Source organism: Marmota monax, unplaced genomic scaffold, assembly GCF_021218885.2.
Source record: "Marmota monax isolate L192 unplaced genomic scaffold, Marmota_monax_Labrador192_F-V1.1 WCK01_AAM20220418_F8-fsc00250, whole genome shotgun sequence".
In the NCBI taxonomy this organism is placed as follows: Eukaryota; Metazoa; Chordata; class Mammalia; order Rodentia; family Sciuridae; genus Marmota; species Marmota monax.
Genome location: NW_026693876.1, coordinates 554731 through 573487, shown reverse-complemented (window position 1 = coordinate 573487; position 18757 = coordinate 554731). Strand labels below are relative to the sequence as shown.

The 18757-nt window shown below is 35.0% G+C and overlaps 2 protein-coding genes across 7 annotated transcripts in view; one reads left to right on the top strand and one right to left on the bottom strand.

The window, feature by feature from the left end:
- Nucleotides 1-2642, bottom strand: part of Tpr (translocated promoter region, nuclear basket protein) — a 60381-nt gene extending 57739 nt beyond the window's left edge. Inside the window, exons 1-2 of one of the 2 annotated variants that reach the window (XM_046462685.2) lie at nt 2270-2642; nt 748-852 (exon numbers count right to left, since the gene is read on the bottom strand). In XM_046462685.2, coding sequence (XP_046318641.1) covers nt 748-852; nt 2270-2420 — 256 coding nt within the window. In that variant the 5' untranslated portion in view covers nt 2421-2642. The remainder of the gene's footprint in view (nt 1-747; nt 853-2269) is intronic. The other variant, XM_046462684.2, reaches the window with a different exon arrangement.
- Nucleotides 2643-2918: 276 nt separating this feature from the next.
- Odr4 (odr-4 GPCR localization factor homolog) overlaps nt 2919-18757 on the top strand; it is a 39457-nt gene continuing 23618 nt past the window's right edge. Inside the window, exons 1-9 of one of the 5 annotated variants that reach the window (XM_058585110.1) lie at nt 2919-3349; nt 4605-4724; nt 7376-7472; nt 9846-9941; nt 12493-12599; nt 14298-14334; nt 15240-15380; nt 16081-16176; nt 17149-17217. In XM_058585110.1, coding sequence (XP_058441093.1) covers nt 9855-9941; nt 12493-12599; nt 14298-14334; nt 15240-15380; nt 16081-16176; nt 17149-17217 — 537 coding nt within the window. In that variant the 5' untranslated portion in view covers nt 2919-3349; nt 4605-4724; nt 7376-7472; nt 9846-9854. Of the gene's footprint in view, nt 3350-4604; nt 4725-7337; nt 7473-9845; nt 9942-12492; nt 12600-14297; nt 14335-15239; nt 15381-16080; nt 16177-17148; nt 17218-18757 lie in introns of all 5 variants that reach the window. The other 4 variants (XM_058585108.1, XM_046462688.2, XM_058585109.1 and 1 more) reach the window with 4 other exon arrangements.

The window sequence follows — 18757 nt, the reverse complement described above, 5'->3', positions numbered from 1 at the left end:
AAGAAAACTAAGAGAACTGGCTACCCATCATTCACAAGAACTAGGCCTGAAAGAGGAAATACTCCGAATTTCATAAATGTTTATAAAAATAATAACAGAAGTCAAATAATGGAATCAATAGGCTTTAATTTGTCAATGTAAAACAATTCTATCACCCCAATTATTCAGTTATGTACTGCTTTAGCTTTTTCAATAACTTTAAAAATCTTATTTGATATGTAAAGCTGATTATGTAGAAGCCCATGTGGGCCTACTACTTTTAAAACCATCAGACTCTGCTTTGTTTTACATAAGGCCAAACCACTTTTAACAGCAAAATCAGAACTAGAACTCAGGTATTGGTGGGTGCAGTGATGAACGCCTGTCACACCAGTTGACTCTGAAGGCTGAGGCAGGAGGATTGAAAGTTTGAGGCCAGCCTCAACAACTTAGCGAGATTCTCTCTCAAAATAAAAAATAAAAAGGGTCACGGATGCGGCTCAGTGGTTAATTGCCCCTGGGTTCAATACTCAGTACCAAAAAACAAAACAAGAACAAAAAAAACTCAGGTCTCATGATTATTAAGCCCCGTGTTCCTGCAGTCTTTACTGAGTGAAAAAAATCAATGTCACCATAAACAAAAACAGTAATACTTAACCAGTATTTTCATATACAGTAAGCAAATGTTTTCAAACAACACAAAGAGTATCTGGAGATCTCAACACTCCAAGAATGCTTATACTTATAAAGGTATAAATAAATACTTACTGAGTTTCTCTAGCTCAAGCCTCAAGCTTTGGCACTCACGTGTTTCATTTACAAGTCTCTCCTGACTGTGGGATAACCTCTTTTCTATCTCGAAATACTGTTGTTCTACAGAAAGCAAGTAGAAAAAAATAAAATTAAAATAAAACCAAATACACTATTAATACTGCTAATTCCTAATGACTTTGATTTTAAAATCTAAGATACAATATTGGAACTGCACTCCAAAGAAGAGACTCTAACATCTATAAGCACACAAAAGGATTCATTAACATTTCCAACTGACTTACACGACAAAAGAAAATAAGGCCTAAAAGGGGTTTACAAATTAATTTCTTCAAGGCAGGCAAGATATCATATGTGTTAGTATTTTACTCAGACATCAGTAGACTACTTGGCATAAGGCAGATTTTTAAAAGTATTTATTACATGGAAAAAAAATGTTTAGGTTAAAAACTGCTTTGTTTTAAAAGGTTTGTTGTAAAATACTCAAAATAACTGAAAGCATAAAATTACTAAGCTTCTGTAAAAATTAATGTGTAAATTCCCAAGAGAAGAGACTGAGACAGACTGCTTCAGCAGAGTATCCAGCATACAGCTAATGCTCAATATTTACTGTGCAAATTACTGGACAGAATGCAGTGTATATTTAGCTGTGGGATTCTGAGAACTGTCTAATTTCAAGATTAATTCTGCTCGACAATTACCCTTCTTTGAAATGGAAAATTTATTTAGATGGAAATTTCTGGGCAATCTAGCAAAAAAAGAAAAAAAAAATCAACTTCCCCTAAGGGCAAATTAAAAAAAAGACAGGAATTTGTATTTTATTATCAATAATCACTATATTCTTAAAGTTTTTTCAAGGATGTTCAAGACACTGTGGATAATTTTCTTATTTGAAGGCCCACTATAGATAAATAGAAGCAGAACTCAACGTATTTTTTATGAAACTCCAACTTTTAGAGAGAAATAACATTAATTTTTTTTACTGGAAGTTCACTGAGTTTCCAGTGCTGTCTTTTGCATCTAAACTCATTTTGGGGCACACTAATTCGATATGGGATCATGGTGTGACATGTATACTAACAAGTGCACGAAGTCGTCATCAGACTCTGCTTTGTTTTGTTTTGAATTCTTAGGAATTCAGGTGACTAGAAAATAGAGCAGACATTACTGCCATTTACAGTGCAACAAATAGATCAGTTTCTGTAGATATATATAGAGAGAAGTTGCAAACGTTCAAATGTCTGGTGCAAAAAAATTTTGTTTATTGGACAAACCTAAGACTGCCTACGTGAGATCACCCTAATTACAAGGAAGAGTGGATTCCGATTTGGAAAAACAACAGTGGATCCTTCTTACCAACATGCGGGAGTAGGAAAGAGAAGGCCTTGGGCGCTCAAGGAGCCCTGAAAGAGATACTAATAGAAAACGTCGCAGATGTAAAGAGGAGGGCAAGTGTGCAAAGGCGGAAGATGGGCCACAGCTCAAGTGGAGCCAAGGGCGGGAACAGCGTCTCGCTTACCGCTCTCCACCTTAAATTTCTCGTGCCGTCCCTTCAGCCCATCGATCTCGGACTGCTGATCAGCAAGGAACTTTTCAAGTTTGTTCTGGACGGACTTAGGCAGCTTGTTCAGCTCGGTACGCTCCAGCACTTGCTGCAACACTGCCGCCATGTCGATCGGGCCGGCGACAGGAGCCGACGGAGCACAACCGGAGAAGAAAGGCGAAGGACAGGACCCTGAAGCCGGGGACGCAGCGTCTGCAGTCTCGGCCCGGTGCTCGCGCGCTCCTGCCCGCCGGAGACTCCCGCGGCGGGACCCTGGGAAATCGAGTCCTGCGTTATAGGGTAAGCGCCCGACGCGCCTTGGCGCCCGCGCCCAAAGTGCAGACGCAGCAGGAAGCCGTGCACCCTGGGAGTCCGAGTTCAGAAGCGGCCTCCGACCCCGCCGAGCAATTCAATTTCCGGCTCCCAGTCCCAACCGCTCCACGCCTCGCAGGCCTCTGGGAAACGTAGTGTTTTTCTCATTCCCTTCCGTGGCTCCCAGCCCCGAAGCACCCGTTCCGCTTCCTCCTCTCTCTCCGCCCCCCGGCTCTCCTCATTCGGCTGCAGGATCCCTGTCCACGCGGTGGCGCCATAGACGTACTCGTCAACCCATTTCCCTCCCTGAAGAGCAGGGCGGCCTTACCGTCAAAGCCACGGGATGCCATGGGTCGTCCTCTTTGGCGGCTTCTAGGCACTGAGCCACTAGAGGGCATCGGTCCCGACAGGGCCGCACGGCAGGCTCTGGGCTACCGCCACGCTCTCACTGGCGCCCGGAAGGGGGCGGGGTAGCGACCGCGGCCGCTGTAGCTGCAGAGCCGGGGCGAAGGGAGAGGGGATCACGTGCGTCATCGGTCTGCGCCACCTGACTCGAGACCCTGGGTTTAGGGTGGGAAGTGAGGTGTAAGAAGTCGGTCGCTTTCTGATGAATTCATTGGCTGTGGAATTGGAACCAGAGGGTATTCTGGCCCCTGGAGGCTGGGGCTCGTGCACCTCAGTCTTTTTCTCGGTGCACCGACGGTTCGGGAGATTTATCTGGCAGCGTAAGCATCCTGAGAACAGGTGAGTCAGCTAAGCTGGTAATCTGCGTGTCTAGGGGTATGTGTGTGAGCGCTTGCGCTTGGGCACCGAGAAGGGACCCAGTGTAGGAAACATATGGACAGTCATTCCGGTGTACACGGAAGTCCAGTTCTGCCGAACTTGCCTCACGTGAGTCCTCCTCCTTGGATGCTTTTGGTGATTCAACAGGAATTCAAGGAGCCCAGTTCGTTGTTGTTGTTGTTGTTTTCCTTTTGGAAGAGGATAAAAATAAACCAAGAAGAGTTTAAATGTAAACTGTGTTTTAAGGTGACATTAGAATGTTGAGTCGATTTTTAAAAATGAAAACAGTTGTAACAAAAGTTAGGTTCTTAAAAACCATTTGTCACCGAGCCACCATTAATAGAATTGTTTCCAGATCTTAATTTTGTAATGTCTAAGCACAGTTTGTAGTTTGCTTCATGTCTGATTACTCTTTTTGAAAAAATTAGTGATTTCTTCATTGAAAATCAGGCATTCCTGGTGTCATCTTCCCTGTGATTCCTGCAGTCAGGAGGGCCTTCTGTGAATGGGTGATTTAGTTTTACATGACATTGATTATTTTTCTCTTGTCCCTACTTTTGAATTTGTTGTGAAGACATTACAAACAAAAGTATCTAATGACATTTCGTGGTAACTAAGGTAAATTAAATCAGTTTTACCTAGAATAATGTTGACTTTATCTTCCAATTATTATACATATTAACATTTCAATTAAGGTTGTTGGTATGTGAAGTACTACCACTTGAGAAATGCAAATAGTCTGTACTTAGAGTAACAGAATCCTAGAATTAGATAGGTTTTCAAATGTTTCAAGATCCAAATTCTTTACTTTTTAGGTTAGGAAACCAGAGTCCAGGAAGGTTGATTATTTCAAGTCATATCAAAACTAAAACAATTAAGAAATAGATCTAAAGTAAAAAATCAGGTGTTTCAAGTGATAGTTTAGTGTCCTGTCTCTTACTTACCCCAAGTATGAAAAATAGGTGTGATCTCTCATCTCAACTCTGGTTTATTGGTAGTCATTTCCTGTAACACTGTGTTGAAAAGAATTGTGGCACTACATTTGAACTTTGCAAGAAAAGAGTACTTTGTTTAATAAGCAATCACTGCAAGACATGAGGTAGTATCTGGGTAGTACCATTTTTTTCTCAGTATACTACCCCCCCCCCCCGCTAAAAACATAAAAATTTGTATTTTTACCTAATGATGCTATATACAATTTTTCCTTGTAATATAGGAGTTGAATTAGTTCTCAAAAATGGGAAGAACCTACATCGTAGAAGAGAGTGTTGGCCAATATCTTTCAAACATCAGTCTCCAAGGAAAAGCTTTTATCTCTGGTCTTTTGATAGGACAGGTATGTACATTTATTGATATAACAAATTATTTGTTCATTGAAGCTAATTATGCTATATAAAAGTAAACTTAAGATTGGTGGATGGAAGGGTCTGATGTATAAGTAAATCTTAGGTGGATCTTTGAGGAAACATAAATTTAGTAGTACAGACCTAACCCAGGTTTTTTTTTTTTTTTTTTAAGTCAGACCCATTCCCTTTTGATGACACTGAAAGTAATATAATGTAGAAACTCTAAAATTTAATTTTTACTAACCAGTGCATTTACATTTGGTTATCTTTCCAAAGCATTTTGTACCCCCTTGTAATCTTATTAATTCCTGATTGTCCAGGTCTTTAAAAAAAATGCTTTTGACATTCTGGTTTGTCTTATCTCAGACTTAGACCAACAGTGGTAATGTTTTTGTTATATGCTCTTATTTCCATCATAGTGAATTTAAAAAAACAAACAAACAAACAAAAAAACTTAGAGAAAGAAAGGGTTTGGGGGAAATTTGAAAAATAGACCATCTCCCTCATAGTTAAGTTTTAAAAATCAACATTGAATAGAACAGAGATTTGGACAGTTATTTTACATAATATAAGCAGCCACTTGATTTTTAAGACCTAGTACTAAATAAAAGTCTTATTGTGCCAGTTTTCTTTCTGCCTATTTTGGTCTGATGGCTTGGAACCTTCAAATTGCATAATTTTACTCCTTATTATGATTCTGTTAACATCCCTAAGCTCTTTTCTCTTAAAATTTGATGGCTCAAGTTAATTACTGATAAAGAATGTGCTGGGCTAGAGGTACAACTTGTGGTAGAGTACTTGTCCAGCATGCGCAAGGCTCTAGGTTTAATTCCCATTAAAAAAAAATAATAAATATCCCTGTATTAAAAGAAGAAAAAGGAAAAGGAATACACTGCCCAGAGGGCTTAGGTCCTTCATGAGATTCAGGTTTTCTACGTCGTTATTCATCAGCTTAGTAATGTCACTTTAGCCTCAGAGAAAGATTTATTTTCAGAGTTTTCAAAAATTAGATTTCTTGTAAGACAGGGCATATCTGCACTGTTCATCCATGTAGTACCACTCTCCAAGACCCATCTTTAGACAGCCAGACTGCCTGTCTTGGCAGTGACCTGAACTTCTTTTTGACTCAGGTAACTTAGCATCTAATATAGGGGCCTTTTTGTTAGACATTTTTATTCAAATATTTCCCTTCCCTTTATTTTGAAAAAGAGAGGAGTGGGGCTGGGACGGGGACTCAGGGGTAGCGCACTTGCCTGGCATGTGTGAGGCACTGGGTTTGATTCTCAGCACCATATATAAATAAATACAATAAAGATCTATCAACAACTAAGAAAAAATATGTTTTAAAAAAAGGGAAGAGTGTTAAAGATATGATCAGTAGAGATTAAAGGTCAGGAATAAAGATAGTCTTCCATACTTGCCTTGCTGGATGTATGCTACTTTGAGAGCTTAGTACAACTGCCATCTTGCAAATAAGTATCTCACAATTTAATGCCCTTCTTCCAGTATGTTTTCATGCTGTCTTTTTATTCCTTCTGATTTTCTACAGCTTTTCTTTTTACTTCAGAGCTCATCACTTTTCTTCTCCTCAAGCTTCCTTGTTCCCAACTCCTAGTGCCAGTTTTTTTGTTTGTTTGTTTACTTAGTTAAACAGTTGATGAAAAAAGAGGAGCTTCTTTCAGTCAGGACCTGTATTATTTTCCTGTGTACATTTGAACCTGGCCTTCTGAAAGTAACTTCTGTAGAAATAATTAATCTTCCTTTATTTTCTATCCTGAGATGATGCTAATTATCCTTAAGGAGTTTCAGGTCAAATATGAAGATGACAGCATCCTAATGATACCAAAAGCTTAGTTCTTGTCCCACTGCTGAGCCAATAATGAGGATAAGGTTTTGAGAAAAAGAAAGTTTTATTTGCTAGCAAAAGAGAAACACGGGACTCTTGTTCCAGAAGCCATGATTCTCCCTCCCAGGGAAAACACAGGGCTTTTAAAAGAGGAATACAAGGAGTGGGTTCCAAACATTATCAGTAGATAAAACTGATTGGTGTCCATCAGGTGTCCTTGAGAGAGTTCTTGTTCCAGTTCCCAGGTTTGGAGTTTCTTTATGCTTGTGGGCAGTGAGGGACTCAATAGCTTAGCCTGGGACAGGAAAATGTTAGTCTTGTCTATCCTGCTGTTAGGGAGCAGAAGAGTGTGAAGAAGAAGAAAAGAGAAAACAAGACCAAACCATGTCAGTTTTAAATAATCTACTTGTAGGCAAGCAGCAAAATTTGTACTCAAAGCATAAAGTGGACCCCTGTTAAGCTAACTTGCATTATCAGCTTTATATTCAGTCTTTTTAGGAAATTTTCACTGTAATTAAACTGAGCTGTTCAGTGTTCCCTAAGTTTATCATTTGGCAATAAACATTAGTTTTCATAAATGCAGATTCCATTATAATATGGATATTAATTTGGTATAAATATTCCATTATAAAAAGGGTACTTAACTTAGTACAAGTATTATTCAGTTTTTGCATGTCCTAAGAGCTAAAGTATCTGATTTTTCAATCAGATAAGCTCTTATAAAGCCCTAATAAGCTTTTATAATTTGTTTTTGAAGTGTTCTTCACAAAAGGATTATGTGATTCTTGCCACTAGAACACCACCCAAAGAAGAGCAAAATGAGAACCTCAAACATCCCAAAGCTAAGTTGGATAATTTGGATGAAGAATGGGCCACAGAACATGCCAATCAGGTAATGGTATTTATCTCTTTATATAGTTAAGTTTGTATTTATTTGACTAACAAGAAAAAGTACTTTGTTCTCAGATTATTAGACTAGAATTTCAGAATACTTGTTCTTAATAAGCTGCTGATGGTTCTGGATTTGAAGGCCGAGTAAGACTTTGCCAACAGAAGTCAGAGCACATTGAATATAGCTAGGACAATATGGATAAATGACACAAAGGCATAGAAGCAAAGAGTATGTTAGGATAACAGCAAGCAATTAAGTATAGTTGAAACATGGAATATGTAAAAGAATGTAATTATACATAAAACTGGAAGGGCCAGTTTTGATGGCTTTTGAGTGGTATCCTAAGGAGCGTATTGGTAGATGTGGTAGACTGTCAAAGCTCCTGATTGTGAGAAGGGGATAGTGTGACTGATTTGCCAGTAATTTAGAAGGTAACTTATATCTTAGAACAATTTGCATGCAGAATAGAGAGTGGAAACAGAATAGAAAATATATACTTGCAATGTATTCCAAACAGTGATGACATGAACCTTAACTTGGGGAGAGGGCACCTGTTTAGTAATTGCTGTATTCTGAGTGCCTAGCATAGTATTTCTATAGTTTATAATGGGAGCTCTAAAATAGTCGATAAATTAATGCCTGAATGAATAGACACAGTGGATAGAACTTTTTTGCCATATGATCTCAGAGAAAGAGCTAGAACCAAAATTTAGTGATAAGTAGATTGGGAATGAAGAGATGTGGGCTGATAGAAGCTTAAGATGAGTAAGGATTTTAGGGTGAGCATCTAGAACAGTGTTGGCAGTATGAGAGGAAGACATGGATTTAGGGGTGAGAGGGGCTAATGAGTAAACTAATTCACTTAAGAGTATTGCAAGAATTACATCATTTAATGGGGGTTTGGGAGTAGAGCACTTACTTAGCATGTATAAGAACCTGGGGTTTGATCTCCAGCACTGTAAAAAAACAAATAACCAACAAGAATGTTTAGATTAAGATAAAAGTAGAATAATAGTATTTCCTACTCAAATTTAAATCCTTTAAACACACAAACTTGTGTACCTGTGCATATACATACATGTTCCTGTATTTGTGATGGAATAGTATGTAGTTCTAAAAAACAAATCCAAGAAATACTTTATAAAGAAAGTATCAAATATTTTTGCATTACATTCCTAATGGTCTATAAATAACTTTTTAAATTCTAATTTTGCTTTTGATTTTCTATAAAATTGTATATGGCATACATATATATATATCTGTCTATCTAAACACATACAGAGAAAGAATATGAATTTATATAGTAAATTTGATTAACCTTTTTACCTTTGGAAAAAAATAGCAAATTTTGTGTGTTGGTGGTCTTTAGAAAAGATGTGTAGATCCTCCATGCTAAATATGAAAATTGTATCAAATTTAAGGGAGTAGAGTTTGTGAAATCAGAGGGAACCATTAACAGACATAATGCAAATGCAATAGAGATTAGATCATGGTATCTAATTTTCTGAGGACTTTGTGATCATTTGATTATACATTAAGCCACAAAAGCTAACTGGAACATTCTGGTCTCTGAATATAGATGGCAGAGAAAAATCTGTGAGGCATTGAGAACTAGCTACAATCATGTGAAGAGAAATAGAGATATTATGGAGGACAAACTGGTAGTTTGTACATATAATACTGGGTTCTGTGATAAAGGGCCATGGGAAAACTATACCAAAGTCCTACGGGAGTTCAAATGATCAGGGAAGTCAGCTTCCTCAAGCTGATTTTGAAGTATTCAATAGAATTCAGACATGTGGAAATATAAGAGAAAGTCAATTCGGAATGAGGGAACAGCCTGAATAAGGGCACAGAATAAGCCTGGGGATAGGTATGTAAAACTGTGAGTAGTTTTTGTGGATACTTTTAGTATTTCAGGGAAAGTAGTGTCAAATGAGGCTTAGAACATCAGATTGACCAGATTCTAGGAAGACTGAAGTATAAGTCTAATAAAAAAATATATATTTTATTTTGCTGATTGTGGGAAACCATTGAAAAGATTTCAGAAGTTATCTTAGTCTTTTAGTCTTTTGAGAAAAGGGCTTATATATTAATGTAGCTGAAGGATGTTATTATTAAGTGGTTTTTATTTGTAAAGCAACTTTAATGTGAAAAGCTAAGGACCCTCTGGGAATATTGTGTACATAATGATATCCCATTCATCTTTGTTGCCATGTTTCTCATTATTTTAACTAATTTTTCAACTGTCCCTACTTTAATGTTATGAATGTAGTTGGTACTTGGTAAGTAGTTGCTGATTTAATATTTGGTTTCTTAAATAGAAAAGTTTGAATATGCTTATGGGAGCTAATACTGTATTTTTGTTTTTAGGTATCCAGAATGCTACCAGGGGGACTTTTAGTTCTTGGAGTATTTATCATTACAACTTTGGAACTGGCCAATGATTTTCAAAATGCCCTGCGCAGAGTAAGTGATATATCAGAAATTCGTATTAAATCAGTTATATATTATTTAATTAATTTTATGTGTTTGCAGTTACCCTAGGCATATTTAGATTAGTGCTGCATAATTCACTAGGCTAGGATTATGTTGAAATACCTTTTCTACTTAATTACTTGGATATCTTGAATGTAAGGAATGTAAATATTATTTTCAACCAAAGCTACATATTTAAAAGTTTTTTATTTTACAGATAGTATCTCAGTATTATGAAACAAGGCATAATGGTTGAAGAAATTTAGTATGTCAGTATTATGAAACAAGTTATAGTGGTTCAGGAAATTTTCTTGTGCAATAGTAGTTTTCTACTAGACCTCTACTTGGTACCAACTGATTGCTATAATGTGAAATTATTCTGTTTGTTCTCTTAAGATCTTGAGAATAAAATGTGAATAGCAAATACTTATTCTTTATTCCTGGGCAGAGTATATATCCTGGATTCCCTGTGTGTTTTGTTTTATTCTTCTATCAGAGAATTGGATAACTTTGTCCCAAACTGTTTTATCTTAAACACAAACCTAAATCAAACTCTATGCAGGCAGCTTTCATCTCTGTTAGTACTCTTAAGTCTTAACCCAAGTAAACTTTCACAAGGGTATTTTACATCTCAAGAGAAAAAATAGAACCTTATACTCTTCAGTAGTACAAAATCCCACAGATTCCCCAAGGAAAATTTTTTTTATTTTAAAAATGTGCAGTTTAGCCAGGCACAGTGGCATACACCTGTAATCCTGGCAGCTTGGGAGGCTGAAACAGGAGGATTGTGAGTTCAAAGTCAGCCTCAGCAACAGCAAGGTGCTAAGCAACTCCATGAGACCTTGTCTCTAAATAAAATACAAAAAAGGGCTAGGGATTAGCTCAGTGACCATGCCCCTGGGTTTAATCCCTAGTAAACCACCCCCACCAAAATGTGCAGCTTAGAACCCAAGGGGCTATAGGTCATTCCAGTTTTGTAACCTCTCCTATCACATGTCCCACTCTCATGTCTTTGATATTTGTGCCTAAGAATGTAAGAAGAAATATTCCCTTTGTAGGTAAATCGTTTACACTTCTACCTCTTTCATTTACCTCTTTCATTATAGTTCATCATCTTTAGCCATTTGAAATATAGTTTAAATATTTATTATATGTGTATCTAATGTTAGGAGCATTGCTTGTGTATGCTTTTGCGGTTGATACTGTGTGTATGTGTACTTAGTGTAGAGAGATCCAGTCAGGTCCTCCTTCCTTTTGCTTTAGTATTTTTTGTTCTTAAGAATGTAATATTTTAGGGGCTGGGGTTGTGGCTCAGTGGTAGAGCACTTGCCTCAAATGTGTGAGGCTCTGGGCTCGATTCTCAGCACCACATAAAAATAAATAAACAAAATAAAGGTATTGTGTCCATTTACAACTGAAAAAAAATGTGATTTTTAGAAATTCTGTATCTTAGAAATGGTCAAATTTCAATAACTTTATTTCCATTGGCCTATATTGAGAGACATTGTAAGGAATAACTCTATATAAAATTTGTTAATCTCTTCTATGGGGTTTATTGTTAAAAATGTTGGTTGTCATATTCTAAAATATTATATTTCTGGAAAAAATTTCTTTGACATCCTCATCAAGAAAGTTGTACCTCTTTTGATCAGTTGTTTGTTTTCAACTTATAGACCATATTTTTTTAAAAAATTTTTTTAGTTGTACATGGACACAATGTATTTATTTTGTTTATTTTATGTGGCACTGAGGATCAAACCCAGTGCCTCATATGTGTGAGGCAAGTGCTCTGCCACTGAGCCACCACCCCAGCTCTGGACCATCTTAATTAGATAACAAATCAGATTTCTCTCTGCATATTTTTTAAAAATATTTTTTTAGTTATACATGGACACAATATCTTTATTTTGTTTCTTAATTTTTACGTGGTGCTGAGGATCAAACCCTGTGTCTTAACATGTATGAGGCAAGCCACTGAGCCACAACGTCAGCCCTCTGCTCTGCATATTTTTGTTAGAAAGCTTAGAGCTACATTTATGGCAGCCCCATTTCACACATGCATTTTATAATTATTTCTGGTACAGATTTATATCTCTATTCTGATTTTTTTTTACTTTAATCTGTTATTCTATTTTTTGTGTTCTTATAATTGTCATAAGTCTTTTGTGACATTGAAATAAGAAATGCTCAATTGGTAGCATCCTGCATTTTTGTGGTTAAAATCACGTGTTGTTTCTCATCCAATTAAAATAAAATCTCTATTCTACATTTTATGTAAATGCTGGTTGCCTGAAGTCAAAATTTCATGTCCAACTAATAATTAATGATAGTGAATCATATCTATGTACCCAATTTTTATGTAAATCCTTAAAAATGAAATCCAAAATGGTAAATGTATTAGTTCTATATTTTAAAGGAAAGAAAAATTGATTAGACTCATGGAATTTTAAAGATACATAGGAGCTTAAGGACATGTAATTATCTATTTCTACACTGAATTTTCATTTTACATTCAATTAATGTGTATTTTCCTGTCTTTCAGCTAATATTTGCCATGGAAAAGTCTATGAATAGAAAAAGACTGTGGAATTTCACAGAGGAGGAGATCTCAGAACGAGTAATACTTCACATTTGCTCATCTACAAAAAAGTATCTTTTATTTAAGAGTTTATAGCTAAATAGTATATGGTACCAAAATAATATTTCTGCAAGTTTTTTAAAACATTTGTTTATATCATTTTTAAAAATAGACATAATTTGTAAGGTTTTTGATAACTGTCACATAATTAGAGTTGAAAATAATAATAATAGCAAAAGTAATAACTGCTGTTAATCCTGTCTCAGGGTTATATAAAGATTTAGAGGTAGCAAGAACTCAGGATTCTGAATTTTTTATCAGCTATATACCCTTGTACAATCAAGCACAGTATATTCTCTTTTTTTTTTTTTTTAAATGTTTTGGTTTAGTTGTAGTTGGACACAATACCTTTATTTTATTTTTGTGTGGTGTTGAGGATTGAACCCATTGCCCTGCATACATTAGGCATGCACTCTATCGCTGAGCCACAATCCCAGCCCTGATTCTTTTTTTTTTTTTGAATGCAATCTTTCTTCATGTCTGATTCTTTTTTTTAATCCATATTTTTTTTTATTGGTGCATTATAGTTGTATATAATGCTAGGATTTGTTGTTATGTGTTCATATAGGAACACAATGTAACCATATAATTTGACCAATATTATTTCCTGGTATTCCTTTCCCTTTTCCTGGAATTCCCTTCCCTTTCCCCCAGGTCCCTTTCCTCTACTCTACTCATCTCCCTTTGATTTTTATGTGATCTCCACTACTACCTTCCTTTTTTTTTTTCTTTCTAGCTTTCACATATAAGAGAAAATATATAACCCTTAACTTTCTTAAAATTTGCTATATTTTGCTTAATATAATGTTCTCAAGTTCCATCCATTTTCCTGCAACAACATAATTTCATTCTTCTTTATGACTGAATAAAACTTCATTGTGTAAATATACCACGTTTTCTTTATCCATTCATTCATTGTGGATACCCAGGCTGGTTCCATAAAACACTATAGATTCTAGAGAGAGAGAAATGCCAATTGACAGCTTAGGCAAAATAATTAAAAAAAAAAAATTGTTAAAATTTTCACCTTCATTTCCTAAAGATAACATGTGCAATTTAAAGCACAGGTATACTGTACTGAACAGTGTAGGACATCCAAGAAATCCTTATGCTTTGAGCCAAGATTAAAAGACATTAAAAACCAGCTATAGGTACTTCAAGTCACTGTAACTTTCTAGAACAGAGGGACCCCCAAGAAGCAGCCTCGCTAAAAAGTAATGCAATCCAAGGGCCCAGTAAATTCAGACTTTCAGAAAACAAAATTTTAAAAGCGACCATTCCTGCAGAAGGTAAGCTTTTAACTAATTTAACTGGAAAGTTCCATGTATAGGCCTTTGACCAGATATTCTTAGGCTTGATCCCATCCAAAACAATACTCCTTTTTTGTTTTGGAGAATATATTTGTGGAAAATGTCACAAGTGCTTATATTCTATTTATTGTGATTAGCAGTGTTTGTAAACATGAGGAAATAGTTTTCAATTACCACAAGTACTTTAGACCAAGCAATTTATATTCGTGTGCATACATAAATAAATTTTTATATATACATGTACATACCTATACATTTATGTATATGTAACTGTGTAAAGCATTGTGATTTGTAAGAACTCTTAGATGTATTATTTTTTTTATTTTTTGAGGATTTATATTCTGTTGATTACCAAGAATTACTTCTTGTTTTGGTCATTTCTATCCTTAATTAGTAAAGAATATCTTGTCGAACTTACGATGTCCATGACCCAAAGGTAAGACAAAATTACTCTTTATAGATTTTTGTTTTTGCAAACTATTTTTAAGTTTAAATTTATCTTTATATTTAGTTTAAATAATTTCAGTGCCTTTACTTTCTACTGATATCTACAGTCACCTGTGGTTTTTATTCTGAACTATGATTAATTTTATTATAGGCAAGAAAAATTTGTAGTTTTTTTAATTGTTAATTTTTTTTCCCCAGTACTGGGATTGAACCCAGGAGTGTTCTACCATTGAACTACACCCCAAGCCTTTTTTATTTGAGACAGGGTTCTCATTAAGTTACTGAGGCAGGCCTTGAACTTGTGACCCACCTGCCTCAGCCTCCTGGGTTGCTCCGATTACAGGCATGTGCCAGTATGCCTGGATAATTATGAAAATTTAAGAAGCTGATAGTAAAAGTGATGAGGACTGTTAGTAGCTACAGTGTCTATTCTGTTAAATCTAGACGATCATTTTGTCAAGGAGTCTAAAAGGTAATGAGAAAAAGTAATTTTGCAATATGGTTAGTAAGGATGGGACAGAAAGGAGACTGGCTGGCACTTAGTAGTTGCTCAGTTACATATCAGAATCTTCAGAACTGACATTACTGAAGCTACAGGTGAAAGACAGAGGTCCAGAGGATTTCTCAGAATTTTAAACATGGAACTTTATGATCCTCCTTCTACCAGGGGAGGTAGGGGGTTGCCAAGGTTTTCTAGGCTCTACTGAACTTAATACATGCATTACTTTTTATTTTGTAGTAATATATAGTCCTTTGATTAAGGAATTTGGCCATATATATTGTGTATTGGTTTGTTTGAGTTATTAGATTGTACACTTTATGGTGCTATGTTGATACATGTTTTTTATCTAAACCACATTATACTTTGTTTTTTCACCTTCTTCTCTGCTAAAGAGTTCAGCAAGACCAGCCGATTGGAAGTATCAAAGTGGACTGTCTACTTCATGGCTTTCTCTAGATTGTACCATTCACATTGATATTCACATTCCACTTTCTTCTACTTCTGTCAGCTATACTCTGGAAAAAAATACGAAGGTATCAGGGTAAAATCAATTTTTAGTGTTTGCTAAGTGGAAAATCTGCTGTTATTCTGTTTGTGAAATTCATTTTATAATCCTCAAAACTAACATTCTGTTTATAATAATGATTGTGATATATAAGTAACTAATTCCAGATTAGATTTTTTTTAGAAGTTGAACAAAGTCATAATACTAGTATATTTAGTAAACAGGTATGTAATAAATATTTATTAATTAACATATATAAAAAATAATTATGTAAGTGGCTATACTCTTTGGTCTTACACCTATCTCTTTTTGTCAATTTTCTTTTCTATTTTCTGGCCCTCTTTTGTATTTCTGTTTGATTCTTTTTTTGTTTATGTCTCATTTTTCTTTCTTTTTCCATATTAAGACAAATGGAGCTTGCTTATATTTTCCTTTTTAACACTGCTTTAGATTATTTGTTTAAGGTTCTTTTTCTCATATTTTGAAAAAAGATAATGAACATTATTGAATTTAATTTTACTGTGGTCATGCAGTTAAAAAGAATCCAGAGTTTGAAGTAAATGATAGTGCCAAAAAGTTAAGATGTCTTCATTTTTATTTTTTATGAGATCTGCATTACTAATAATTAGTGCTTTTCTTTTTTACTGTGTTCAGTGGAAAAAAGTGGAGTCTAGGGAGGTAGAGATGAGGTTATATCTGTAAGATTTCCATGTTGCATTTCTTTTAAGAATGGACTTACACGCTGGGCCAAGCAAATAGAAAATGGTGTTTATTTGATTAATGGACAAGTTAAAGATGAAGACTGTGATCTATTAGAAGGACAGGTGAGTTGAGAAAAAATCATTTTTATTTATGAAATAAGAAAAAATAAAAGATGTTCTATCTTTAGGCTTCGACTTCATGAAAACAGGTTTATCTATTCATTTATAAGATCTATTTTTCTAGAAAATGATGAGAGAGATTATTTCTGATGTAATTGTGATCCTGAACCCTGCAGTCGGAAGTGTATGTAAATTTCAATTTAATCTCATGATAGCAGTTTAAAAACTAGGCATGGCCATTTTATGGGAGGATCTGTAGAGGGTTCTAAAATAGGGTTGACCTGAAGGAAGAGGAATATCAGTGATCTTTCTCTCTATAGCGAAAGAATGGACAGATTTTGTGTAAATATTTTAGACCTTGCAAGTCATGTTATCTGGTTACAACTATTTACCTCTGCTATTGTAGTATGGAGGTAGCCACAGATGATAATAATAAATGAATAATAATTGTGTGTTTCAGAAAAAAAAATATTTACAGAGATAGATGGCAGTGTGGATTTGGCCCACAGGCAATTGTGTTTGCCAATCCTTGCTTTAGAGGAATCAAAGTAGGAAATTTTTTTTGGTACTGAGAATTGAACCCAGGGGCACTCAAACACTGAGCTATATCCCCAGCCCCTTTTTGTATTTTATTTAGAGACAGGATCTCAATGAGTTGCTTAACTCCTTGCTTTTTGCTGAGGCTGGCTTTGAACTTGCGATCCTTCTGCTTCAGCCTCCCAAGCTGCTGGGATTACAGATGTGCGCCATTGTGCTCGGCAGGAAACAGTTTTAAGAGTACATATTAATTGATACAGAATACATGAAGTAGCTTATCTTTATAAAAAAACAAAATTAAAGTAAGTAGTAAGATTTGTGTTTCCTTTTAGTTGGTTGGTACATGTAGAATAGTTCCTAATTATCTTATGTTCCATTTACAATCTCAGTAGTATGGCTTTTTAACTTTTTTGTTTTTTGATTTTTTTTTTTTTTTAGAAAAAATCTTTCAGAGGAAATACTCAAGCAACTAGTCATTCTTTTGATGTGAGAGTGCTAACACAATTGGTAAGTATTTTAAAATACTTATCCCACTTATTTAAAATATATTATTTTGGGGGGCTGGGGATGTGGCTCAAGCGGTAGAGCGCTCGCCTGGCATGCATGTGGCCCGGGTTCGATCCTCAGCACCACATACAAACAAAGATGTTGTGTCCGCCGAAAACTAAAAAAATAAAATAAAAATTCTCTCTCTCTCTCTCTCTCTCTCTCTCTTTAAAAAAAATATTATTTTTTAACATTATCACAATGAATTTATTTATTTTTGTAATTAGAGAATAAAAGAATTTTAGAGATGCAAGAAACTGTATAAAATATCCAGTTGGAAAGGTTATTCCCAGGAAATTTTTTTTTTTTTTTTTTTTAGTTTAACAAAAAAGTATTTTATTTGATACCTTAAATAGAGAAGTGCTATATTTCATGTACAAAGAGCTTTATTTTTCCCCCAGGAAATGTTATTTTAATAAAACATATTTGAATCTTTTGCCTCAAGGCTATTAAAATTTTAGCATCAAGTAGATAACAGTTTTTTAAGTATATACATACATATACACATGTATCTAAATATTTGGAGTTGTAGTTTTTATAAGTTAAGTTTCAACTTTTAGCAACTTTATACAAAGCAAAAAAAATGTATGCATAGATGTGCCAGGAGTTGTCATACACTTAATTTGATGGAATTTTTTTACTTCCTCTGGGTTTGATAAAATCACAAAGTACTAATTAGCAAGTTTCATATTTCTATATGATTATTTCAAAAATTACATATTTTTGGAAATTTGAAGTTGGATGTCTTGAAGAAAAAAATCTTAAAAGTACAAATTATTCCTAGAAATGTAAATCGTGTTAATAATAGAGTTGTATCAGAGTACAAGGATACAGAGAAAACAGTAGAAGATAATGTCATAGAAGATAATTTGTTGTAATGATGTATATTATTATATAACATAATATTATTTCTGTCAAACATTCAGTTGGTTTCTCTGGGTATTTTTGAAGTGACCAATGTATAATAATTGTCAGTAGGTACTTGTTGTCATTTTTCTTCTACTCAGGTCTCATTGATGCTTTCCTTACAGTGTGGACTTACCTTTTATTTTCCTTACACTTCCCCTGTCATTAGCCTTACACAACAGTATACTTTACCTAGATTAGCACAAGTAATTCTTAACTGGTTTCTTTTCCATATATATATATATTCTTGCCCAAAGTGATCACCTCTCTGAAAACCTTTATATTGTTGTTTGTGTAATACCTCCCATATTGCTACTTTGCCCTACATGTAACCTCGTATTATCCCTTCTGATTTCCTGTTTTTCAGAAAGTATTTGTAGAAGGATCAGACACTGATTTTACTATTCTCCTTACTCAGATTCCTTAATTGCTCTGTATTGACCAATAAAAAAGACACATTCAGGACTCTTCATAGTCTCAGCTTACCTTTCATCCTTATTTTCTAACTATTATAGCTGTTTGTTTGCTCTGCCTTTAATATTCTTTGCATTTCCTGAATCATGTGTCTTGGCAGCCATATTTTCCCTATTTGCCC